At 47.4% G+C, this 28000-nt stretch overlaps 1 protein-coding gene across 5 annotated transcripts in view; it reads right to left on the bottom strand.

The window, feature by feature from the left end:
* TBC1D1 (TBC1 domain family member 1) overlaps nt 1–28000 on the bottom strand; it is a 228238-nt gene that overhangs the window by 42653 nt on the left and 157585 nt on the right. For all 5 annotated transcript variants that reach the window (XM_032334073.1, XM_032334069.1, XM_032334071.1 and 2 more), the window contains one exon: nt 4076–4261. In XM_032334073.1, the coding sequence (XP_032189964.1) occupies nt 4076–4261 (186 nt within the window). The remainder of the gene's footprint in view (nt 1–4075; nt 4262–28000) is intronic.

Here is a 28000-nt window from a genome sequence, read left to right as displayed (position 1 = left end):
GGAAGCCAGTTGGTGAATGCTTGTAACAAACGTCAAGGCTCCCAGCCAAGGCCTTTAGATACAAGACCAAGCTGTTTAAAATATTAAATAAGGGTCTACAAACCCATGATTTTGCATTTCTGGGGCAAGAGCAACCAGGACTACATGAGATCAAACGGAACTTTGCAAAAGAGTCTTCAAAACATATATCACCATTTGCCATGGATGTAGGGAGTGAATATGGACTTCGGACTAATAATCTTCAGATCTGATTTATGCCCATTACATAGGGTGGACTGTAGCTGCCCACCCCCAATCCTGCACCATTAACACTGCCTTCACAGATAAAATGTTCTTCCAACTGCAACCATCTCTTAAAGACTTAGTAAGGAAAGGCTAAGTGGCTGGATGCATCAGTGGTTAAATGACCTCCAAACCTGTAGAGATTTTGGAAAAATCAGATGTAATCTTTATTTTTTTTTATAGCCAACATATTGCACTTGCTCAACCAGGAAAAAAAAAACCTTTAAAACATACCTTCAGTTATAATTCATTTAAATTCAAAATTCAATGTGTTAATATGCCATTACGCAGATACAGTGTCTTTAATATGAACTTTAATATGAAGCACGAAATTCTGAATTCATGAAGTCAATTCCATGAGCAATTGTGTACTGTCTCCAGACCATGGCTGTATTGAACCACACCCTGTCCTGCATGAGGCTGCCCGTGTGTCTTCATGTATAACAGGGGGAGAATGGTGTTGCAGAAGGGCACAGCTGAGACTGCTGGCCCGGGAGGCAGGCAATGCCTTTTAGTCCCAGCACCACGAAAAGTCAGCTGTTTAACTCAGGGGAAATCAGAATTCAGCTTCCAACTGCCTACAATGGAGTGATGTGGCTTTAGATCATGTGATTTGGTTCTTTCTCAGATGCAATGGATCTGGAATAGTAACAAATACTTAATCCACATATTCAAAAGCCAGGAAACAGGCTTAGCCATAGAAGAACCCCAGCATACTGTTCTTCTCATTTCTTTCCCAAACAGCAAGCAATTCAGCTTTAACATCTGATCAATTTCAACCACTGTCAGCTACCACTTAACTTTCCCTTAAAAAGCAACTAGAAGTGGCACCTGGGTGGTGCAGCCAGTTAAAAGGGTGACTCCTGGCTTCCGCAGAGTTTGAGATCCCAGGGTGGTGGACTGAGCCCCTCCGTGCTCAGGGCAGAGCTTCCTTGAGATTCTCTCTCCCTCTCCCTGCCCCTCCTACTTCTGCGTGCGTGCCCTCTCTCTAAAAGAAATAAATAAATCGGGTGCCTGGGTGGCTCAGTCAGTTAAGCGTCTGCCTTTGGCTCAGGTCATGATCCCAGGGTCCTAGGATGGAGCCCTGCATCTGGCTCCCTGCTCAGCCAGGAGCCTGTTTCCCCCTCTCCCTCAGCTACACTCACCACCCAGTTCATGCTTTCTCTCTCTCTCTCTCTCAAATAAATAAAATAAAATCTTTTAAAATATAAATAAATAAATAAATCCTTAAAAAAATTAAAAAAAAAAAAACAGCTTAAAAAACCAACGCAATAGAATGACTGTCTCTAATACTCCTGGTTGGTTCTGGTCAAATCTCGCTTCTGTATTGATTTAAAGATTTATTTATTTAAGACTTTATCTGTGTGTGAGAGAGAGAGGGAGAGCGCACACACGCAGGTGAGCATGGGGAAGGGGGGCAGAGAGAGATAGAAAGAGAGAGTTCTAAGCTGACTCCACCCCACGTGTGGAGCCAGACTCAGGCTCGACCCCACAACCCCACAACCCCAAGATCAACGATCTGAGCCAAAACCAAGAGTCAGATGTTCAACGGACTGAGCCACCCAGGTGCCCCTTGTTTCTGTATTTAATGTGAAAGTTCTGCCCCCATCCCACCCCAACAAAGCTTACCAAATATTTTTTAGGCAAGTCGTGGTCAGGCTTTTATTGATGACTAAGCTCTTGACAATACAGGTACTGTACCGCCCTGAAACCATGCTTTCTAAATTACATTAAAGAAGCTTATTATGCTTTCACCAAAAAGGTAAACATATGTTGAACTTTACAGAGCTGGGAAGAGAAATTAACTCAAACAGCAAGAATGAAAGACGGGCCAGGACTGGCCACTGCCAGATGAAATGAGGAAGCCGCGGGACGGTGCTGGCACGGGCTCGTGCACGCCATGCCACACCTGGCAAGGTGTTCCAGGTAACCTGACGAAGCTTTGCCGTTCCTTCTTGTCTGTCTAGCCTTCCTACACACAGCTTTACGTGGCACACTGATCTTGTCTCGTCAGTGGCAGTCACGACGTCTCCCGACATCCCAGGAAGCCAGCCAGCACCATTCCCATCTTACAGCTATGGCCTGATTTTCCACAGCTGTCATTTTCAAGAAGACCTGTAGTCAGGGTAAATATTAGGATTTATGACCTACGTGATGAACATAACCGCCTCTCCGCTTTTCAACAAAAATCCCAACCAACAGACACGCGAATACGAGGGCCGTGCTCCAGAGAGGTCACTTAGCTCATGGAACACTCTATGATGTCATCACAGTCAAATCTCTTCTTGACATTGGCTGTTATGTAATTTTTAAAGATTGATTTAGACATCCGCTTTTATAACAGGCTTCAAGAACACACCAGAAAATGGCAGGAAAACAGAGCTGGGAGAAAACCACATTCAGTACGTAAAATCCCCTCACCGCGGCACCCCTTCCACTGCATCGTCTGGGGACAGTCTGTCTGCCTCAAACCCTGGGCGTGAAGAGCCCACACTATCCGTGTCCATCAGAAACCCATTCCAGCTACCAAGCTACTTTCTTATCAGAAGGTCTTATTAAGGGCACCCAGGTGGCTCAGTTGGTTAAATGTCTGCTCAGGTCATGGTCCCAGAGTCCTGGGATCAAGTCCCACATCGGGCTCTCTGCCCAGGGGGGAGTCTGCTTCTCCCTCTCCCGCTCTCCTTGCTTGTGCTCTCCTGCTCTCTATCAAATAAATAAAATTTTTAAAAAACAAACGAAAGAAACCAAAAAGGTCTTATTACTTTGTATCCGATTCCTTGTTTTTGGTCAAAGATGACACACTTTTTGGACTATGAACCTTATTCGTCAGGCTTGGTGTCTTAATGACCTTCCTCTATAGAGATCTCAAGACAAAAGATGAAGAGCTACAGTCAAGAAGTAAGTTCAAGGACATGTACTCGACTTGCACAACTGGCCTGGGCCAGGGCAGCAGGACTCGATTGCCTCCTTCTGAATGAGAATACCTGACTTCCTGATCAAATGCCCATTTTTTCCTATGCAGCCAGCACGCTATACTCCAAGACCCATGTTCTTTCCATTAAACTGCCCACTTGGCTTTAAGCTGCTACAAAAATAATGTTTTTTGGTTCGAGCAACAGTAAAGAAACAGGAAGTGAACAAAATCTTAACTTGCAAAGTTCATGTCTTATTTTGATACTGATAACCCCTGGCAAGAACTTGGCTGGTCTGAGTCTCAGTTTCCTCTTCAGGCTAATACCTGCCTTCTGCAGCTGTCAGTAGCATTAAACGTGTCTGTCTATATAAAACCTTGGTTATCAGTTCAGGTAGAACTCAGCTAACAATAAAGCTTAGTCCTCTTCAGATCCCCTGCAACCCACTAAAAATGCACATAGAGCGAGGTTAGGTACTTAAATGACTTGTATAGGATTAGTTTGCATCTACCAGCCAAGCACAGACCATGGCCAAGGGCAAAGTAGGGAGAGAAAGAAAGAGAAAACAAAACAAAAAACACTCTTCAGAGGGTTGAAGCTTACATTTGAAGTTTGTCTCCTGGAAGTTCTAGATGTTATGCTAAAAATTACCATATAGGAATAATTTAATATAGTTGGTGAGATTATCATGAACTCTCCAGAAAGTAAAGAGCATTAACTCAACTTTGAAAAACTGTATTTCATATATATACATATGGATGTATGCATGCTAGAATATTCTGTTTTTCTTTTTAAAGACAGAATACTTATGTCGGATGTGATTCACCTCAGAGCCAAGATAAACGATCAGGCCTGATCATTCCAAAAAATGGTAAACCAACCTTGCAGCTTCTGGTTTTCCTTCTCCATTCTGAGAAGCAGTATCTGCTGTAAAATAGCCTTTTGCCATAACTCTCGAAGCTCTCGAGAGGTCCTTTTCTTTTCCTCTGGGACGGGGCAGAAGGGTCCATCTTCGCAAACTGGTTCTAAGGGAGATCGTGGTGGAAGCTCTCCCAGTTCGGAATAATCTGGGGATGGAAAAGGACATTTCAGAATGGTCATTTTTTTTTTCCAATATAAATTTAAGCACAGCATCAAATCAGAAAATTTCTGTTATTATGAAGTGGTATCACCAGATTCAAAATTTAGGTTTTAATATGCACTGAAGTAAGTTAGGTCTGAGCCACAACCATCAAATTAGACAGCAAACAGCAAATGAAAGTTGGAGGACCTGAGGTTATGTTCAAAGATACCTACTTTTAAAGGTGTAAAATTCCTATTTTTTTTTCTGAATTAATGTACTATTGGTGATAGCAAACATTCACCGAGTGCTCACTCGGTACCAGATTGTTCTGAAGGCTTTATGGATACTAGCTTATTTAACACTCAACTACCCTAAGATGTAGCTACCATGACTATTCAGTTTTAAAGAAAAAAGCAAACTGAAGCACATTTGACACCTGCCAAATATCACGCAGCTCAAAGTGCAGAACCAGGATCGGGGACCCAAGCTGGCTGGCTTCCCTGCTCATTCTTAAGCACCATGTTCTAAGGCTAGGTATTCTGGAAGAAGATTAACACGTATTTAATAGTCAAGAATGGCCAATAATAACAGTGACCATTAGTGGGTCCTGTACCAAGTGCTGGGCACCATGCCAGCTGTTTTATATAGACAGACTCATTTAATCCTGATGACAGCTCCAGAAGGCAGGGATTGGCCTGAAGAGAAAACTGAGGCTCAGAGAAGCAGAGGAAGCTGCCCAGAGTCAGACAGTGAATAAGCACGTGTGCCAGGATCCCAAAATATGTCTGCCTGACTTGGAAGTTCATGCTTTCGGCTCAATAGGCCTATAATTCAAATGTTTCCTATGTCATCAAGTTTCAAATTTGTATTTATTGGCTGAAATCTCTTTGCATTTCACGAATTTGTAACTTTCTCCAGTGCAGACCCCATGTGGCTGGGACACAGGGCTGTTCCAACTCACAAGTACCTTACAGACAAGCAGAAAGAACAACCCACCTGCCTACTCTGAAACTAGCTGAAACAGAGGAAGTTTTTATGTGGAACACGACTCAGCCATCAGGAAGGATGAATGCCTACCATTTGCACTGACGTGGATGGAACTGGAGAGGACTATGCAGAGTGAAATAAGTCAGGAAGAGAAAGACAATTATCACATGGTTTCACTCATGTGTGGAACATAAGGGAACATAAGGAACAGAGGACCCCAGGGGAAGGGAGGGAAAACCGAATGAGAAGAAATCAGAGAGGGAGACAAACCATGAGAGACTCTGGACTCCAGGAAGCAGACTGAGGGTTATAGGGGGAAGCGGATGATGGGCATTAAGGAGGGCACGTGTGGTGGTGACCACTGGGTGTTATACACGACTAATGAATTGTTGAACATAAGCTCAAAAACTAACGATGTACTATATGTTGGCTAATTTGAACATAATAAAAAAAGGTTTTATATGAGTGGGCCCCATCTGAGGCCATGTATTCTTGGAAACGTCCCTCTAAATTGAACCTATACAGACTCATGGTCCTAAACACTGTGTGGAAAGCCGTTCACAGGCAACCCGGATCTCACAACCTCCCAGATCACAACATACACTCTCTTCCAGGGTACAGTTCCAACAAAGTCCCACACTACAATTAATTTCCAAAGGAGTTTCAGCATTGACTGCTCATTATCTAAAGGTGGGTTTGATTTCCTGTTACGAAATCTCTGAAACCAACACAAGCCACAAAATGTTTCATTTCCTAAAGTGACTTGTCCATCTTAACTCTATTAAAGTTACTGGATGAAAAAAAACTGATCTCTGATAAGCATTAAGAATGCTTTGTCATCTCTTTACCCATTTAAATGCTTATCCCATTTCTACCTACATCTATTTCATTATGTTCCTTTAAATGAATCAACAAATAAAAATTCTTCTTTTGGAGGTAGTTTATGCATGTTATAGGAGAACCCTCATGTGTAATGGTCAGTATAGAAGCAGGAATCCCAACTGTCTGTATTGGATGATCTCAATCTTAAAATTATTATGAGAAGCGGGACTGTTCAGTGACCAAAAGGTCAGATTCTGGAGCCAGGCTGTCCAGATTTTTTGACTTTGTGACCTTCAGCAAGTTGCTTAACCCCTTTATGCCTCAGTTTCCCAATATGCCAAGCAGGAACAACAGCACCTCCCTCACAGAAGAGTTACAAGGTTTGGGGCACCTGGCTGGCTCAGGAGTTTCAGCGTCAACTCCAACTCTTATTTTCAGCTCAGGTCATGATCTCGGGGTCAAGAGATCTGTGCTCCGTGTGGAGTTTGCCTCTCTCTGGTCCCCTGCTCGCATTCTCTCTCTCTCTCTCTCTCTCTCTCTCTCTCAAATAAATAAAACCATTTTTTTTTTAAAGAAGCGTTACAGGGATTGAGTTAATACATATCCTAGAAACTAACTGAAACAGGGTCAAACACACAGTAAGAGCACAGTGAATACTAGCTTCTTATCGTTTGCTATTACATAGCCCTTAATAGCAAAGAAAAAAATAATGGAAGGAAGCACATCAAAATTTAGCCACTTCGTGGTTAGCTCTAAAAAGACAAGACAGGCCACTTGTCAGGGAGGGTCTACCTGGCACCCAGCAGGTGCTGAGCGGACAGCGCCGAAGGAGAGACACAGATGGGTGCTAGGTTTGCGTGTGCTGGCTGCTCTTCCTTGTACTTCCCAAATTCGTGACAATAAATGTAATTTTTAGAACCAACTGAAGAAAGGTAATGCAAATCTGTTCTCGATTTGAATCAAAGATTGCAAAATGTTCTGCAAAACACTTAGAAACAAATGAATCCCCCCTTGTGCACTTAGCATGAGTTGGTCCCAACAGAGCCGAAGTGGATCATTTTTCCAGGAGGCATTTCAGTCCGTATTCTTCTTCAGTCTTACTCTGCAGCCTGGAGGCTTCCCTCTTGGCTGCTAAAACTCTGCAAGACACTGCGGCAGCGATTCAAGCTCTGCTTCACCTCATCGGAAGGAGTCACACTCCCACCGGGTGGCAAGGGTCTTGTTTCCCAAAAGTGATGGCAGGGAGACGGCATTGCATGGGCAGGTGCCGTGGGGGAAGCCGTGAGCAGTGCCGCACTTTCATGGGCACGCAGAAAGACAGCCAGGGACCCGTCCCATGACAGCAGGAGGCACAGTGTAGACATTTCCCTCACCCTCAAACCCTGCTCATCGGTCAAGGGCTCCTGTCACCTAGCCTCCTGCTCCCAGCCTCACCCCTGCTCTTCACCACTGCCCTACTCCTCTGCTGCGTCTGGAAAATTCCTAAGACGTTCCTTTCAAATCCTGCAACGTCATGAACAGAGCAGGGGAGACGCAGGCTGGGCTGAATGGACAGGTCTGGGGGTTGAGGCTTCTTGGTCCCCGGATCCACTGTTCTCTGCTGGTTGGCCTGCTGACGAAAGCCAAAGTCTAAGGAAGCACAAGGTCCGCAAGGGTACAGGCATTGTTTGGCGACGGTGATATGCGCTGTCTCCCTAAAGTCGCTGCCCCAGTGTTCTTGGCTTCTGCCTCCTTTTTACAGTTGATCGCAGCTCCGTTTCGAAACATTCACTCTGAGTCCTTGACACCAATAAGCTTGTCTGATTCTCACGACCACTTCATGAAACAGGTGATCCTGCCATCCTCATTTTACAGCCCAAATAATTAAGGAGCAGTGAGGTTTTGTAACCTGGTCAAGGTCAGAGCCATCACGTGTAGACACACAAGCATCATGCAGGGATCTTGCTACAACCCAGATTTTGACTGAGGTCGTCTTTGGAGGGGGCCCTGGGAGTCTGCATTTCTAGCCAGCTCCCTGGTGAGGCTGCCACTGCTGGTTCTCAGAGCACATTCGGGGGTCTGCACCGCAGCTCCCCTCTTCATTCACTCATGTGGTGCTCTGTGCCCCAGACCGTGTCAGCTCCTTTCCATTCCCTGCCGCCACGCAGCACAGGACAGGCACTGTCGGAGTTGGCTGCCTGAGTTGAGGCATTCACATGTGGCCAGAGTTTGTCCTGACCTTAGCCGGGGTGCCAAGGCCAAGCACAGAACATGAAGAAAGAGTGCGAGTACTAGCACAGATTTCGCCTCTCAGTATACGAAATAAAAGCTAATCCACTGTAAAGGTCACCAAATAACCCTAACAGTTGACAGGAGTGTTTTCTCAACTTCTCAGCACTACTGACATTTGGGGCTGGCTTATTCTTCGTCATGGGGACGGTTTTGTGCATTTTAAAGCATTTAGCAGGATCCCTAGGCACTACCCACCAGAAGACAGTAGCATCCGCCCACCCCAGTAGTGAGCATCCAAAATGCGCTGACATTGCTAAACATCTAAGGGAGAAGGGAGAGGAAACAATCACCCAGAAGAATCCCACGCAGAATAAAAAAACCCATCGCCATTCCTCTCCTAAACCCTAGGAAGGGGTAAAAATATATCCCCTTCACCCAAGTTCATTTTAGGTGCTATCAATTACCCATGTTCCAGTTTGTAATTAACAACTTTTAAGTATATCATCCTTTGTTCCTATTAAGCATAGCCTAGGTACAAAGTAGTTTAGTAACTTACAAAAAGGCTGATAGTTAAATATTGGTTTGTTCTAGATCTGGCCTGACTAAATGAACCTGAGTTGACTGTTTTCTGATCAATGCAAAATGACCCAGGCTTGGGCTGAGGGCATAGCTTTCTACCAGTCCTCTTTCATGGGCACATGCTTGGGGGTACAGAGTGCTTGGGGTATAGTCTCGTGAGATGTATAGTCAACACGCATGGAGATGAGGGGAGTGGCCGGGTGAGGATAATATGAAGATGTTGGTCAACGGTTCGCTGAGACCCTTATTCTAATAATAAATATGTGCATTATTTTAACTTGGATCGCTCTGGAGCCATTTACACCTGTAGTTACCGAATCCCTTATATGTACCCCATGTGACGTGCTAGGTGGTCTAAGAGAGGCTCCTTTGATGTTTCTAACATTCTTCAGAACAACACTGGGGATCTGGCTTCCTTCCCCGACTTACACGTTGCTGAGAAGCTGCTGGACAGAGGCTGACAGGGAAGAGCACAGTAGGGGACGGGCTAGGCACCCTCCACCCCCTGGCCAGCTTGGCGGTCCCTCTTTGTACACCTCTGTAAGCACGTCCTCCTTTGGGGGTTCCCATCCCTCGGTGCAAAGTGTGAGAAATGATACTTACCTCTGACTGCCCCAATTGTGGAGCCCGCAGGCACTGACAGACAGACAGACTTCTATATGTGCTGGGTCCCGAAACCAAAGGGCCGCAATGACACGCTAGCCTGGGATTAGACTGTCCTATTCGGACATGCCCTGTGACAGGATGGAGCACGCTGGGATCACAGAGCCTTGCAGAAACAAGAGGCTTCAGAGGGTTCTGAGAACTTTTAAGACCAGCCGCTTTAAACCAGGCAACTGCCTCCCCTGAAATCCTTGCTGTGACATTCCCAACAGGGAGGTATGTATGACCTAGGCTGGTGTGTCAATACTTTAATGGCTAAACTGTTCTCCTGAAACTGTGCTGCTCCATCCTGCCCTCCCCGTCTCTGCACACAGGTGTGCGGGAAGCGCAGGACTCCGCGCATCATCGGTGTGAGCACAGCTGACGCTGTGACCAGGCGGAGGCAAAGGAACACGGTACACACAGCCTCCCCTGTCCCGCGCAGACCCACAGTATGGAATATAGGGCCACTGGCTGGTACTGCCACGAGACACTGCTAGCAGGTTTGAACTGTTCTCCTTGTAGAGACAGGACAGTTAGCCACACACCAAATGCCCTGTAACAAAGGGGAGCTCCAGGAGGAACGTGAAGGCCCCGCTTCTCCCAACATTCTGGGCTTTTCTGTTATCCCATAGCAGAAGCAGAGAATTTTAGAACTCTCTCCATCTCAAAAATCCTGATCTCTTGTGCCAAAAGAGAAAGAAATGCTTAAGATTCCAGTTTATTCTGAAACCTCTGTTTTAGCAACATGACTAGATTTTGGAAATGAGAATTAAAACTGAATAATAAGCCTCTGGAGAAAAGTTAACAATAACGGGGATTAACATCTATAGCATCTGTTGTTACCAAAAGCTGAAGACAATTTCTTTAAAAACCAGAGTAAAATAACGGTGCAGACACAGGAAAGGAACAGGCAGTCCTCCGTGAACGCTGTCAGACTGTTTACAAAGCACAAACAACTTTACCTCTCTTACGACAGGAGGTTGGTGCGGGAGAGCAGGGACTTCTGTGTCCCCTGGTCAGCCCCATGCCGGGAAAACAGCACGCACACACACGAAACAGTCACTGAACAAAAGGATTCATTTACCCAAGACTGCCCTACTGTGTCTTCTTTGGAAAAATAACAACAGTAATAATAATAATAATAGAACTTCCTTACTTTCTACAGTTGCATTATAGAATGGTCCAGCCACGGGGAGACAGGATTTCTTCTTTTGTTATTTTTTTTTAAAAGATTTTATTTATTTATTTGACAGACAGAGATCACAAGTAGGCAGAGAGGGAGGCAGAGAGGATTTCTTCTTTTAAAAATAGTATTTTGTGGGGCGCCTGGGTGGCTCAGTGGGTTGAGCCTCTGCCTTCTGTTTTGGTCATGATCCCAGGGTCCTGGGATCAAGCCCCGCATCAGGATCTCTGCTCAGCAGGGAGCCTGCTTCCCTTCCTCTCTCTCTGCCTCCCTCTCTGCCGACTTGTGATCTCTGTCAAATAAATAAAATCTTAAAATAAATAAATAAATAAATAAAAATAGTATTTTGTAAAAAGAAATATTTTTGAGTTTTTACCACATGCCTGCTAGAAATCCAAATATGACTAGGACACAATCCCTCAAGTTTCAAAAGGGTGATTAGGAGAAATGTGTGGTTGTTAGGAAGTACAAAGAAAATGTTCTAGAAAATTAGCAAAGAAAATGAATCTCTCCTGTCAGGTCAAGAGCGTGAGCCCTGGGGTCACACGTCTGGGGTCAAATCCCAGCTCCACCGCTAATGCAGCCAATCAAACGCAACCATGTGATCTGACACTTTACACTCATTGCCTCACTGCAGACTCCTCTGTGGAATCGTGTGTGTGGTTAAGTAGTAAATGTGTGAAAAACACAAGCCGGGCACAAAGCAAATGTCCAATCAAACGGCAACTACCATCCTTCTTATCACGGTCATCAGGACCAGTTTCTGGAAGTGGTGGTGGTTCTCGAAGGACAAGGAAAAGTCACACAGGTGGAAATGACGGGAGCCATTTCAAGTAAATGGGACTACACAAACAAGGTGGCCAGGTGACTATCAGCTACTCATCCAGTGACCCGTTTCAGCTAATGAGCAGGTGTATGTGTGTATGTGAAAATAAGACAAGAATGGTTAAGCCCAGATTATGGAAAACATTGAATGATTAATTTATGTATTAGTGGGCAAGGAAATGGGAATCATGAGAGATTTTAGCTTTTTACAGTTTTTAAGGAAAATGTGTTCCATTTGTGTGTTCTTTAGCCCTGGAAAGAGACTGTGGCTGTCAGGGAATGTACAGCTTAGCAGATTAGACAAATGAAGGGCTAGTACAAAACCACGTGAGAAAGCCCTGGGCCAGGGGGTGGGTGGGGTGCTGTGAAGACAGAAGAGGAAGCCTAACTCTGCCTGAGATGGCGTGCAAGAGGAGGAGAGGGTACGTGCTGGGGAGCTGGCACACACATTTTATTAAAAAGTAGCAGCCCATCTATGTAGAAACTAGAAACAAGAGCAAGGGTCTTACAGGTCTCCATCTCTACACCCTTCCAAGTTAGCTGTTAGGGGGTGGGGGGGAGTCTCCAAGGCTCTATGAAGCCAAAAGCCTGAGCCCCCCTACTCGGGGGTTCTGAGGACGGCTCCAAGGAGCAGCAGTGAAGGTAGCATGAGCTGGGAAGTCCAGCCCAGACAGCCAGGCAGAGGCACCAGGACTGCAGGCAAGGTGGACAGGGGATACTCCTGGGGACTCTGGTCAGCCTGCCGTGTCCCCAGCTGCCCCCTTCTGGGCTGAGCTCTGAGAGCAGAGCAGCACCAAGAGCTTAGTTTCCTGGTGGTGGGGAGCTGGCAGTTATGGATGTTAAGGCCTACATAAAGCTTGAAAAGAACCAAGAAAATGCTGTAGATGAATTTTTATATTTAACGCAGGAGATAAAATCACCCTTTGAAAGGAGAAGCATTTGTTTGTTTGTTTGTTTGTTTTTGAGTAGCATTTGTTTTTGCATCTGCAAGGGGAATGATACTGTACTTTTCAACAGGGCTGAAGGTCAGAGCTCTTGTTTCTCGATTCAAGTCAATACGAGCATGGAGAGGAACATCTATTCAGTCTGTCGGATTATAAAGCGCTGAGCTCGGTCACAGTTTGCTCTCTCTGTTACCACGTACACAACACTGGACCTCAAACCATGGTCCTTGGGATCTTGTGGGACACCTCATGGTGGAAAAGCACCACAAGCAGCTCCAAAGCCCCCTAGTCAGTGCCAGCAGGATGTGTGTGTGTGTGTGTGTGTGTGTGTGTGTGAGAGAGAGAGAGAGAGAGAGAGAGAGAGAGAGAGAGGAGGTGTCCGGGGATGTCCCGCCAGCAGCCGTTGAGTGCCCACTGCCACAGGCACTCCTTGCTCAGGCTCCTTCCTTCTTTGGGACTTGCGGGGGAAACGGTCAGCATTCACAGGAACACAGGGACCCAGGGCTAAAAGGGCACCAGAAGATGACGTAGGTCAACCCCCATCCTTCCTCAGCAGGGGAAACTGGGGCTCAGAAAGGTCCAAACTCACATTTTTTGGACCCCTGACTATCTATGTACACACCAGGCCATGTGGTTTCCAAGACCCCGCTGATTCCATGCTCACAGCCACCTGATAAGCAAGGACTGTTTCTATTCCCTAACGGCACAGCCTGAGATACGGAACTCGCACTCAGGCGCCGGGTGCTTGAATTGATGGGAGGGAGTCCGAGCTGCCACTCCCTACCCAGGAGAGAAGCCACCTGACTCTCCGTGCCTCAGTTCCCTCATCCATAAATCCCAGACAATAACTGCCTCTGCCTCCCAGAGCTTTGTTGCGAGACCAAACGAAAAATCCTTATGATCACATACAATTGTACGTGGCCAGGGATAAGTATGAAATTCCTATTATCATCAGTATCTATTTTATTCTAAACCTGGCAGAATTCTTCTCTAGGAGGAGGAGGACTCTGCACAATCAGAGTCAAACTGGGGCTGGGGAGAAAGAAGAAACCCGGTTTACCAAAGAACACCGGGGAAGACAGGCGCTTATTTTTCCCAGGGGCTCCCCCCAACAACAAAAGGTCCTGGTCACTGCCTTAGCACATCTGGGACCTGGGTCCCAATAGACACGGACTCACGGGACAGGGACGGCCACCCTCACAATAGCGGGGATGCCCTTCTAGCCTTTGTCTGGCTGCCACAGCCTCTGGAGAAACACCATTCCCTGCCCCGTCAGATCCAGCAGCACCCCCTTTACGCTGCCCCAGCACCCTGGTAAACGTCAACTGAGCCGCCAGGATTCTGAGGACGGCTTCGCTGGAGCCGAAAACCACTGCCCTGAGCACCGACAGTCAAGTCCAGAGGAGCTCCGAGAAGATCAAGCGGCCTGGAGCATCTTGGGGGAAAAGGAAGCAGAAGGGAAAGAAGAAAAGGAGGGACAGTCTAGACAGAGGCGACAAGGACACATAAGCATGGAAGACAGAAGCAAAACCCTCGGGTGGCACTCAGTTCCAGCCCAAGCAACAGGCTCAGCTCTTCCCCACAGTTTTATTCCTAAATTGTGCAAAAGCTATTATAAAACTTGATCTAAACTTTACACAACCATATGTGAATATACAGAAGCCTGATACCCATGTACACACGGAGCTTTATAAGAAAAACAGTACGAAGCATGTGTTAATCACCCCCACGTCCAATCATTAATTTACCCAAGAACAATGAAATGAACCCCCCCCCAGCTCTGTGCCCAAGGAGAGAGCAGAGGACACCACCATGACAGGTGGGTGTGTGCGGCGGCAGCAGGAGGGCCCACAGAGGGTGGCCGGCATGCCAGAGACAGGGACAGGACAGCACTGCAGACAACGGTCAGGGGCTGAGTCCCGAAGCGTGACCAGGCGGGCCGACTGCCCGGGATGGAAGGACACAGGTTGTGTGCAGGCTGAGGTGCGGCAGGACAGGCAGACGGTAGGACAGGAGTCGGGTTGAACCCTCCCATGCTAGGAAGCAAGACGACCATCCCGACACAGCGCGAGGAGACGGGAAGAAACCACAAGCCACCAGGCTCTGTTTCAGGGGCTCCCCTTCTGCCCACACTCAACCTTTTGATCTCGTCCATATGGAGATTATAAAGGAGTCAGACCGCCCTGCGTTCATCATTTACGCCGGTAACTCTCCAGGACGACAGCTGCTGGTCAAGCCTTCCTGACCCCTGTCCTCTGAACCTGGGCCGGGAATTAGGCCCACGGGAGCAGCTCCAGGCCAGCAGCCTCCGTATCCTCTGCGTCCTCGGTGGAGCAGTTGGTCTTGCCACAAGTTAGACTGACTGGCTGGCAGACTGGGACGGGGGAGGCCCAGGGACCAGGGTTTTAACATCTGGAATTTTATGCACACTGAAGCGCAAGAATCCCTGGCCTTTGGCAAGTCAGCATTTCCTCAGCTTTCTTAGGTTGTAGATTTACCTTAATTGGTGGTTTCACATTATCCAACACTGGAAGTGGAGTTACCTTTTAAATAAATTATTTCAAATTAATTAATGACTCCATCCATTACAGATAAACTGGGCATTAAATAAAAATTTAAAATATAACATATCTTCATGGCCAAATACCAGCCAAATCTCATTTTCATCTTTGTCAAAGGCAACTGTTGGAAATAAAATTAATACCATTTTCTCAAGAAATGCATTCAGAGTCATCCCTCCCTGCTGACCCAGATCAACTACCCATGCTATTACACCCATAACAAATTTCCTTCCAGAAAACTTCCAGATCTGAACATAAATAGTCAGCAACACAGACGGATGAGTCACCGAACAGAAAGAGAAAAACCTACTACTAAAGCTAAGGTCACGATTTCTCAATCTGTGATATTGGACCCTCTGCAGAAAAGCAGCTCATCTGTTTACAACACAGATTTCGACACCTCCCCCCACCAATGTGAGCCCCTCCAAGAAGAGCCCCTGCCCCACACCCTGCAAGGAAGAAGGGGCGGTGGGGGGGTGCTTTTGGCATCTGCTCCTACTAGAAGCCTGGAGAGGTTGGCAACATTCTACCCTCAAATCCCCCTGACGACAGCAAAGGGCACTGCGGGGTCTGAGTTACACTGGGTACAAGTAAGTGGCTGCATGATGGAAGGAAAGCGTTCAAACTCTACCCCACGAAGCTGACAGCAAAGTCCACGCAGGGCCCGGGGAGGGGTGGGGGACGCAGCTGCCTGAGCTCAGCATCGAGGCCGAGGAGCTGCAACAACACTGATTCCCAACGTTCCAGAAGCTAAAAGTGCAAATTCAGAGTGCCAGCATGCTCAGGTTCTTGGGAAGGCCCTTTTCCTGGCTTGTCTCTTCCTTCCCGTGTTCCCATGTGGCAGAGAGAGAGAGCGAGAGAGAGAGAGAGAGCGCACACGCACTCTGGTCTCCTCTTAGAAGGCACTGATCCCATCATGGAGGCCTGACCTGCACGCATGGGCTCAGGTAAACCCAGCTGCCTCCAGAAGGCCCCAGCCCCAACACAGTAAGTACTGGGGCTTCAACATGTGAATGTTCAGGGACACACTCAATCCACAGCAGGAGCAAAAATGGTTCGAAACTACCGCTTCTCTCTGTTTCTGCAGAGCCATGGGATTTCATGGGTTTTAGGGCCTCTAAAAACTTTCTTTTAAAAGGGTTGTCAGTAGCTACAAAAAAAGTTTTGAGGGTACAGATAACAAGGTTTTATTATGACCAGAAGCAATAGGATGGTGTTTTGAGTCTTGATGGACTGGCACAATTCAGAAGCTTTTCTGCAGGAGAGAGGAGACCTGCAGGCCAGAAAGGAGGAGTTGCTCGAGTGAAGGGGCCATGGTATTCCGGCCCAGAGCCGCCCTTCCTTCCGAATCCACGGTATTGTTATTGATGTCAACGTGGTAGCTGGCTTGTGCTGCCACGGGACCCCTTACCCATTTTATCTTGGGCATCTTTTATAAGCCAGATCCTGGGATAGGGCTTACATGTGAACTGTCCTGTAACGTCATGTCACGTCATGACCAGCTGGCTTCCATGTCAGTGCAGGACAACCTGGCTCAACCCCCAGCAAGAAGCAGAGGTCGAATGGTACTTCCAGCTGCCCCTGTTTCCAGGCACCATCTGGGTACTTAAACCAGGGCTCAAACGAGAACCCCCATTTCCAGAGAAAATCACTCGAACACCCATAAGGTGATGAAGAGAACAGGACAACTATGCAACCTCAAGACACGAGACAAACACAATCTGTTGCTATAAAATCAGAGAAAATGAAGTGGACCCAGAAACAATGCAGGTGCTAGGGCATGACCCCCACGCCGCTGAAAATCCACAAAGAACTCTGACTCAAAACTCAACGACCAACAGCATACTACTGACCAGAATTCTTACCGATAGGCAATAGTCAATTTAATGCATACTTTGTTGTATTTTTTACTGTATTTTTTTTTAAAGATTTTATTTATTTATTTGACAGAGATCACAAGTAGGCAGAGAGGCAGGCAGAGAGAAAGAGAGGAGGAAGCAGGCTCCCTGCAGAGCAGAGAGCCCGACGTGGGACTTGATCCCAGGACCCTGGGATCATGACCTGAGCCGAAGGCAGAGGCTTTAACCCACTGAGCCACCCAGGCACCCCTATTTACTGTATTCTTATGACAAAGGCAGGGAAAAGAAAATGTCAAGAACATCCAAAGGAAGAAAAAAATACATTTGTAGTCCTGTACTGTATCTGTTGAAAACAAACAAACAAACAAACAAACAAAAACTCTGTAGAAGTGAATCTGTACAGTTCGACCCCATATTGGTCATCAAGGGTCAAAGGTACATTCAAGGCAAAAAAAAAAATTCAAGTTTTGTGAAAGAAAAAAGTCAAGATACAGGGTCTGCCACACAGAGAAATATAAACAGGTAGATGTAGTATATTTAATAAATAACATTTATCAAGTTTGGTTGGAAAAGGATCATTTTCTCCTGACAAAGTCATAAACCCCAAATCATTAACGTTATCACTATGAAGAAGGAAAACCCCTCATGCCCCCGAGGGCAGCTTTCTAATTCGGAACCTGGAACTCGGCTCCAGCTGTACCCAGCCTTCTCCTCTCCTTCTCCCGCAGGATTCGTCCTTTGTCTCTCCTACCACACCTGCACACTCCTTTATCCAGCATAAATCCACTTTCAACCCAGTTCTTCTGTGCACTCAGAATATTTATAGGTTAAAGAGCACAGTAAGGTGCTCGCATTGCATCAGGGGCAGGGGTTGTATCTTGTCTGCAGACTTCGTCTTCTGTTAAAAACTGTGTGGGTGGGCCCTGGTGATGTGAGATCAAGACTGAGTCAGGCATAGGAAGAACCACACGGAGAGGCAGAGAAAAAGCTGCTGCCGCCACCGAAGCCTGAAAGATGGGCCCGAGAGGCAGCCCAGGAACAGGAAGGAGGGGGCGGAGATAGCGCGTGTGGGAGGAGAGAGAGCTCCTCGAAGTCAGGGCCAAGGCCGCGGGGGCCAATCTCCCGTGACTGGCAAAATGGGAACCAGTGGCACGGATGGTGATTCTCAAGAAGAGGAGCCCCATTTTCCCTTATGGACCAGGCGAGGGGCCCTAGGTGGGCGAAGGGGATAGGTGGCCTGGGCACACTTGGGACTCGCCTACAGGGAGGAGTGTTTGGAACTATTCCACTAGAAATAATCTTAAATATGGGGCTGTGATGACCTCCTCGGGTCCCACCGAAGAGCTGGGGAGGCCTTCCGTGGGAACTTGTAGGAACGGGGAGCCCTGTCATTATAAGAAGCTCAGGAGAGGGGATGGTGGGGAATATAAGGAAGAAATCTAGGACCCCCCAGGCACCCCCCCAAAATATCCAAGGCAGGAGGGAGGAAAGAAAGGTCCCAATAGCACCCCCGGGCAGCTAGGAAACCTTGATGGGGTTCTGGTGGCAGGACAGTCCCACAGTGAGGACTCAGAGCTGAAGGCAGAGAAGGATGGATGCTCGAAGCCCCAGCTTTAAACTCCGCCGCCCTCCCCCCCACACACACATCTGTGGCTAGAAACACGAGCCCCACCCGTCCCTTACACAATGCTTATCTGGATATGATCTAAGGTCAGACTCCATGAGAGGAAGGCCACGACGTAAAAGTTAGGAAATACTTCTGGGCTTCGCTGGGGAGAGGAGATGGGGAAGTCCACCCTGTGAAACAAGGAGGTGACCACAGCGGCCGCGGTTCTTCCCCCGACTCCACACAGGGCTCACTGGGCTATATGTGGAAATGCGACCTTTCCACCTGGAAAACCCCCGCCTCACTGCCTTCCTTAGAAGGGCCCATCTCCTGAAGGAAGCCAACGCAGAGAGCAGCACTCTTTTTAGGTATCCACACACCTGCTTGGCAGCTGGGAAGCTTGGGTTTTAGCTGTGTAAAATTTCAGGCTTTGTCCTCGAGGAGAAAATGGAAACCGACAGCATGGTCATCGCGGTGGCTTCCATTCTTGGAAGTCAGCACCCTGACGTTCATTCAAAACCCTAACAGCCCTCACACAATCGGGTTGTGTTTGAAGACTGTGTTGGTTATCAGCAAATTCTTTAAACATCACCAGAGCTTCCTCACCCAAACAAACTCAAGAAAGCAGCGACATTCTCCTTGGAAAGTCTGTAGTGACCATAACTGAACATGGCGCCTCCCAGAACTCTGAGCTTCCATCTGCAGATCCTCAGAGGGAGAGGTGCTACGTGAGCACACGGATGTGAGAAACTGGCCGCTTGGAGGGAGCCCCTCCAAAGGATGGACACTTTTGTAAGCACCCTGGCACAACACAGTAAACCAAGTATGGTGCACACAGCCCCAAAGTGGCGCCTTAAATTTCAAGGAAGGTCGGCATGGCAGGAGTTGACCCTCCAGAGCCTGGGGACCCTGTGTGTAGCCAGCCAAGCCTCAGCTCACTGCACTGGTCAACCTCTGGGCATCTGGAAAGCTGCACGTTGTCTGACCTTCTGCGGGGTCGTTTTAAAGAGCACAACATCGATGACATTTCTTTGCAATCACTGTGGTCTTTTTCTCCCCACTGGGGGGGTTTGAAGAGGGACCAGTCCCCTGTGTCTGTCGGCACTCTTGGCCCACGTGTGGCTTTCCTCTCTCTGAATCCAGAGCACACGGTGGCTCGGCGAGGCAGGGTCTGTCGCCACAGGGGTGTACCTGGGGCAGCACAAGAACAGGACCCACGTCTCCTCTAGCTCCGACTTCAAGTCACGCCACATACTTTGCCAACCGGCTGAAGCCACGGTGTGAACCACCTGCACACTGTCCAGGAGGCTCAGAGAAGTCCTTTCTGGCGACGTGAGTATCCTTCATATGCCGCAGTCTCTGACAACCCAAGAGCAATCCTTTGCTCCTCCTAAAAGTCCAGCGATGATAAAAGGGAAGGTGGTGGGACGCGGAATTCAAGGATGGCTGCCATTTGTGGTGGAGACTGAGAGCTGGTTTCAGAACCTCCCAAACCCTACAAGGAACAGACTGTCTACACTCCGGTAGTGCCCATCTCTTGGGTGCTTCCTCACTGGCAATCCTATCATCCCGAGCAACACAAGGTGGGTGCTGTTATCACAGCATGTCACACTTCGTGTGACAACAGAGGACTCTGTGACAACTGCCCTTGGTCAACAGCTCACACTCAGAGGAGCCAGGACTTAAGCCCAGACCCAGTTGCACTTCAGGATCCATACTCTCCCAACTCACTAACATGGGAAGAACAGATAACTCAGTTACAAAGTAGGCACAAGACTTGAAAAAACACATCTCTCCAAAGATGATACATAAATGGCCAACAGGAATAAGAAAAGATGCTCAACACCAGTACTCATTAAAGGAATGCAAATCAAGACCACAATGAGGTATCACCTTGCACCTATTAGGATGGCCACTTCGGAAGAACCCCAGAAAACGGTTATCGGTGAGGATATGGAGAAACTGGAACCCCTGGCGCACTGTTGGCAGGAATGTAGAATGTAGAATGGTGCAGCGGCTGTGGAAAACAGTACAGCGGCTCCTTTCCCCCCAAATTAAAAACAGAATCTCCATGTGATCCAGCAATTCGACTTCTAGGTACATCTGGAAAAGAACTGAAGGCAAGATCTTGGGCAGATATGTGCACATCCATGTCGAGTGCCATCGTTATTCGCTATGACCAGAAAGTAGAAACAACCTAAATATCCACTGAGAGAGGAAAAAACAGATCCTTCCTCACAGAGCGGAATACTATTCAGTCTCAAAAAGGAAGGAAATCTTGTCATATGCTGGAAGAACCTTGAGAGCACTATGTTAAGTGAAATAAGCCTGTCACAAAAAGACAAATACTATACGGATTCCCCTTACAGGAAGTAGCTAAGGTAGTCAAGCTCACAGAAAACAGAGAGTAGAGCAGGGATGGCAGGAGTCCGAGGGAAGGGGGGGTAAAGGGTCAGTGTTTCATGGGTATAGAATTTCAGTTTTGCAAAATTAAAAAGTTCTGTAGAACCAATGCACAAAAAATGTGAACTAACTTAACACTACTAAACTATACACTTAAAAGTGATGAATATTGGGGCGCCTGGGTGGCTCAGTGGGTTAAGCCTCTGCCTTCGGCTCAGGTCATGATCTCAGGGTCCTGGGATCGAGCCCCGCATTGGGCTCTCTGTTCGGCGGGGAGCCTGCTTCCCCATCTGTCTCTGCCTACCTCTCTGCCTACTTGTCATCCCTCTAAAAACAAGGAAAAAAATGGTGAAGATGATAAATTTTATGCATTTCTTATCGCCATGAAAAATTTACAAATATATTTATTTTTTAAAATTCATACTCTTAACCAGGATGCTGCCCACTGATTCTCCAAAGGATCCTGCCTTTCTGAAATTATCCTTTTCCTCACCAGCAGTCAGAAGCCATTTTCAGAAATATTCATCACAATGGGAGTTATCAACCAGCACCAAGTATCATTTTATTTCTCCTCAGGACAAAGAAAACAGAGGACCACGGGCTGGAAGGAGGCAACGGAAAAATCTCAAAGGGCCCATTTTTAAAACTCCAGCAACTCAGAAAAGGTGGGCGTGCAAGGAAGGAGTCCTGATGTAAATGAAAATCTGAGAGTCCAGGATATCCTCCCAAAGGTCACTCCAATTCAAAACATGCAGTGAGAACATTCCCAAGCCTTGTCTCTCTGCCATACAAACACGTGTCTCTCCCTGGGTCTGAGGTTTTCCAAGGCCATGCACTTTTGCCTTCTTGGGGCCCAAGCTGTCATTCACTATGCAATACTGCCTCTCATGGAGGGAGACCATTACTGCCAGCCCGTGCTACAAAGGGAAGGACTGAGGTCAGGTGGCAGGCCCAGGGTCCTAGAGGTGGGAGGCAGTGGGGACAGCCAGCACCCAGACCCAGCCACCTGCACAGCTCCCACTCGGGCTGCCCTGCAGTCAGCGAATGTGGGGGGCACTGATCCTGGACACTATTCCCAAATACAATGCAGATGAAGGCCCCTGGGTGTCGTATGGGCTTTGAGCCTCAGTCTTCTCATCTGTACATTGGATTAAGAATCCCTTCTCTTTCTAACATGAAAAGTTCAGAATCTTTTACGTTTTCAGTAATATCAAAGAGACTTTACTGAGCTCCACAGACTCAGGGTATCATAAGAGGAGTGTGAAACAAAAGTACTGAATTAGCAAGAGCCTTTTACGCTGTCATCCCAGAGTCTGCTGTCTAGGACAGGCATCAATACAGACACACCTGCCGAAGAAGACAGAACTACACCATTCGTAAAAGCATGAAGTAGCAAGAGGATGATTACGAAGCCACTTCCGACCCACAGCAGTAAAACGGTTATCACTCACAACCAAAGGAGCTCTGCGACTCCATGAGGGCGGGACCGCCAGGGACTGTGGCAGGGAACTGGTGAACTGGTGAACTGGTGTGGCAGTGAATTTACAATAGCACGGGAAACCAGAAAAGGCAAAAGGCCAAAGCCCTCCCCTGAGAAGCATCTAGAGGGTGATGACCTGGGTCATTGCACCACTAAAAATGGACACCGCGTGCTGGGAAAACTGGACAGCCACATGCAAAAGGATGAGACTAGCCCGCTAGCTTATACCCTATACACAAATTAACTCAAATGGATTAAAGACTTGAACATAAGAACTGTAAGATTCCCAGATGAAAACGGCAACAGTAAGCACCTTGATATCAGTCCTAATGGTTTTTATGGATCTGACTCCAAGGGTAAGGCCAACAAAAGCAAAAACAAACAAGATCATATCAAACTAAAAAAAGCTTCTGCACCAAAGGAAACCACCATCAAAACAAAAAGGCAACCTACTGACTAAGAGAAGATATTGCAAATCACATATCCAACAAGGGGTTAACATTCCAAACATATGAGGAATCACACAATTCAACAAAAACAAAAAACAATCCGATTAAAAAAAAATTGGGCAGGTGGGGTGCCTGGGTGGGTCAGTGGGTTAAGCCTGTGCCTTCAGCTCAGGTCATGATCTCAGGGTCCTGGGATCGAGCCCTACATCGGACTCTCTGCTCAGCCGGGAGCCTGCTTCCCCACCTCTCTCTCCGCCTGCCTCTCTGCCTGCTTGTAATTTCTGTCAAATAAATAAATAAAATCTTTAAGAAAAAAAATGGGCAGAGGATGTAAAGAGACGATTTTCCAAAAACAACATTTATATGGCCCCAGGGCCTTGCAAAGATGCTCAAGATCACTAACCCCCAGGGAAACGCAAACCGAAGCCATGATGAGTTATCCCCTCATGCTGGTCAGAAGGGTTATCAAGATGACAAGAAACAACAAGAAGTGCTGGAGGGGACGTGGAGGAAAGGGAACCCTCGTGCATGGCTGGTGGGGATGCAAACTGGTGCAGCCAGTGTGGAAAACAGTATGGAGGTTGTTCAAAAAGTTAAGAAGAGAGCTACCTTACGACCCAGCTACTCCACTCCTGGGTACTCCTGTGAAGAACGCAAAAATACCAATGGAAATGGTAACAGGTGTCCCTTCTGTTCACAGTAGCATTATTTACAAGAGCCAAGGAAAGGCAGCCACATACTCGTCCACTGCTGTAGGAGTGGACAGAGAAGATGTGGTGTACACAGACATGGTAGAAGACCACCCAGTCATAGGGGGGGGGGAAAAAGAAACCCTGCCATTTCTGACAACATGGATGAACCCGGAAGGGACTCTGATGAGTGAAATAAATCAAAAGTAGAAAAACAGAAACAGTATGACTTTACTCATGTGGAATCTAAAACAAAACAAAACGAAACAACCAAAACCAAACTTACAGATTGGGAGTGATCAGAAGGGAAGGAGGAAGGGGTGGGCAAATGGGCAAAGGGGGTCAGACGTATGGGAATGGATGGTAACCTGACTTTCGGAAGTGATCACTTCATAAAGAACACAGGAGTCAAATTACAGTACTGCACACCTGAAACTTATATGATGTTATAGACCAGTTTCGCCTCAATTAACAACATAATAAAATGAAATAAAAATAGACACCATGGTATGTTTGCTTTTCTCATATCACTGATGTGACTTCTTCAGAAGGAATAAAACACTGCATTATCAGGAACCTTAAAATGACTTCAACTGTAGAGTTTAAACTTTAACCAACTGTTAATTTAGCGAACACACTGATTCGGACCAGCCTAACAATTACAATTCCAAAAGCAAAGTCTGTAGTTGTACAGTCACAGCGATCCGAGGAGAGGGAGTGTGGTCTCTTTGGAGCAACTGGATATAGAGAAAAAGGTTCCGTGGGCTTTTAAATTTCTTAATGTAACTTTTTTATTTTTAAACAAATAATTATGTTTAAACTATTCTCTGAAACTATAAACATAACATACTGCCATTTTATTTCTGCTGAGCTAAGAGGTCACACAGACTTGGAGGCTGGTGTGACTGTACAGAGTGACTTACTTGTTAGCCGGAAAAGCTGGTGTGCAGAATAATTTGGAATCTCAAAGATTCTTAGGTAGCTAAGTGCTCTAGGACACCTGCGGTCCTTCCTGGGACGGCAAGCAGGTAGGGAAGGACCCTCGGGAGGCAAGAACACCTCAGGCAGGAAAGAGGACAGTGGCCAGCAGGCAACCAGAAAATCTCTTCAAAAGAAGGGCTGTAGCTCTAACTTTTAGGCTAGATTTCTGCAAATTAAGGCTGCCACTTTCTCTACTCAGACTACTGGTTACGCCAAGTTGCGTAACTCCACAAACAGAAAGGGTGGAAGGGGGATCAGCAAATGAGCATCTGTCGTTCAAGTCCGCAAGAGAAAGGAGTGATTTTATAATTAGGTCCATTTCCAACAAGTTGGAATACTTGCTGTTTACCATGATTTGTGACAGGACTGTGTTTCTATTATAACCCTCTATGAGATTAAATATGTTTTGAACATCTTTCTTAATTAAAAATTAGTTCTTCCTACTATCAAATATCACTACCTTATAAAATTGAAAAAGAGAAAAGAGGAAAATATCACCTATTATCGTAACTTTCCAAACTTCTGTAGAGTATCAGTATGTTTTCTTTACACTTTTTCTCCATGTATACACTGTCACACATAATCTGAGTCGTTATAATAAAATACCCATATTTGGTTAATATTCCAAAATCATCTATCATGTATCCAGCAGAAATCAAGACTCATCTATAAACCAAACCCCGTGCCAGGTCCCAGAGGCATAACAAGACAGGGTCCTTGTCCTCAGGGAGCTTTAACTCCTTTCCAGAAATGTGCCCACGGTGCTCACAGTGGCCTGTCGAGGAGGCATAAGCGGACGTAAGCCCCAGGCGGGCTCTCCCACACCACCCGTCTAAGGTCCATGAGGAGCCCAGCAATGGCTCACTGGTCTTTCTTCCTCCAGGGACACCTTGGCCACCTCTGGCTGCTGAGCCAATGACAACTCCCTACCTTGCTCTAAGAATCCCAAATTCTTATTACTGGGTAAATATATTAATCAAACTTCCTTCCTAGCAGCGGAATTTCTGACAAAAGGTCACCAGCTCCTTTCTAAGCATTTCCGGTAATGAGAAATGTACATGCTTGCCACGCATCATTTCACCTACTTCCAGATAACCCGGAAGTGTGATGAAGCCAGTGAGCTCCAGTTACTGTCACTACCACGGTTCTGCCTTTGGCTGGTAACAAGATCACCAGCAAGCTCACACCGACTTGTGGGGAGCTGGAGGCTTTGCCTTCTCCTTCCAGTGTGGGCCCCGCCCTGTTCCTTCCACCATCTGGAGAGTAAGTTGAGTGGGTTCCCCATGCCAGGCTGGCACCATACTTCTCCGGTCCCTCCTCGGAGGAGCTGCCATGAATTGGGCCAATCAGCTCCCCAGCGTCTCGAGGGAAACCCAGACTGGCTGTTAGGTCATCGGCTGCCCCTGGAGAGAGGAGGTCACACACAGACTTGGAGGCTGGTGTGACTATACAGAGTGACTTGTCAGCAGGGAAAGCCAGTGTGCAGAATAAAGAGGAAACCAGAAGAAAAATTATATGGCCCCAAAGAGAGGGAGCCAGACAGTGTTCCGTGGTTCCGAACAACTTTTGGTTTCCAGCTCTTGCCCTTATCTTGATTTTTAAAAGCCTCCTTCTCATTAAGCTTGCTTGAGTCATTTTCTGTTTCTTGCAACAGAACAATCACTGACTGACGAAGACTCATCTGTTTCCTGAGCATTCCCCGAATGCCGCCTATATGCAGTGGGCATTTGAGGACAGCTGAGAGCTGAAAACAACTTCCTCTCTCAAGAAACTAGAAACTGGTGGGTAGGCGAGACTAGAACATAATCAGGGAAAGCAGGTTGGTGATAATGAGGTCAGGTTTAATGGGAAGAAAAGAGAGCAGCCAGGGCAACCAAGGGTCCAGTCCCTTCTACCACCGGTAGTCCATATGACCTTAGGTAGGGTCCTTCTCCCTTTCAAAGCCTTGGTTTCTTAAACTATAAAATTAAAAACTGGAAATTTCCAACTCCTCGTGTACTTTTACTATTCTTTAAAAGCAGTGAACCCAATACCACCTACGTATCCAGTGACCGTATTTTTAGAAGCCATGTTGGATGGAGAAGATCGTAGCTTCTGCCCAAGTTGACCCCTCAGCTGGGAGATGACACAACACGAACGCCATCCTGAAGGCTGCATTTGCAGTTCCGAGTGACGGGGTCAGGGTGAGGTAGGGCCTTAAAGAGCTTGTCACCTCGAGCAGCCCGTGTGGGAGAAGCTGGACGAGGGAAATGTTCTCGAGCTAGCCACTGGTCACACATGGTCCTTGAGCGCTTGAAGTGGGGCTAGGGTGAGGAGCTACATCTTGTACCATATTTAAGGGTAATAAGTTTACATTTAGGCTTAATTAGCCTTATGTGGCTAGTGGCAGCTATGGGACAGCACTGTCCTACAGGTGGGGACAGATAACCCCAGGACAGAGCACGCGCCTCTCCAGCAGGGACACGCATCAGAGAAGGAGAGGCTGATTATGTCCAAGAGAAGAGAGGAAGAAACGGTGACACGGAAGGGGCCTGGACAGATCAGGAGGGTCTGCCGGGGCTGAAGTGTGGTGTGCTGGGTGCGCAGAGGACAAGAGAGCAAGAGGAACTTTCTGGGCAGAGGAAACGGCCTGTGCAGAAAGGCAGCATGTGAGCAGGCGGCAAAGCGCTGTGCGCGGGCAGAGCGACAACCCCTGACTGCCGCCCCCACATCCATTCTCCCCTCTGTCCTCACAACCGCCAACGGTGCGTGAGGCGGCAACACGCTCAGCCCGAGATCACAGTCTCCCAGCCGCCCTCGCAGCTGCAAGTGGCCCATGACATGGTTCCAGGTAACGAGACCAAGGGGTTTCTGCACCGTGTGGCTCTCTGGGTACAGAGGGGTCACCTCTTCCTCCTTACTGCTTCCCTCTTCATCCGTCTTGGAAGTGTGAGGGGAGCAAAGGTGGGGCTGCCATCTCGTGACCAGGAGGCACTCAGGAGTGTGCAACAGGAAAAGAGAAAAGCCCGCAGATCACCATCACATAATGGAGCTACGGAAACAGCCGTGTTCTCACACCCTCCAAACTCCTCGTTTTGTGAGAAAAACCAGTCCCTCCTCATTATGCCGGAGTAGCAGGATTTCTAGTACATTCAGTCAGGCAATCTCTAGAGGACATTACATTTGGCACTTAGAGGTGAGGGGCTAAAAAATGCGGAACTGGCAGGGCAGAGAAAATCGGGGAGCGGGAACTGAGGAGGCCTGGCAATCAAGGGTCTCTGCTCTGGGCTGGTAAAACACCTGGTCTGACTGTCCACAGCCTGCTCTGCTTGGGGCCGCACACTGTCTGTGACATACGGCAGCGTCAGGAACGATGAAAGAAACTTCCAGAATGTGGGGTGCAGAGACTTCTCTGGGGCAGAATGATGAACGCATTCTGCAAGTAGCAACAGGAAGACAGACCACTTTGTTAAGGCAGCTCTGCCTGCCTGTGACCTGTAAATCCCACCATCTGAAGCCTTGCTGGGCTAAGAAAGCCAT

This window comes from Mustela erminea, chromosome 2 (genome assembly GCF_009829155.1).
Source record: "Mustela erminea isolate mMusErm1 chromosome 2, mMusErm1.Pri, whole genome shotgun sequence".
Taxonomy (NCBI): Eukaryota; Metazoa; Chordata; class Mammalia; order Carnivora; family Mustelidae; genus Mustela; species Mustela erminea.
This window is presented reverse-complemented; position numbering and strand designations above follow the sequence as displayed.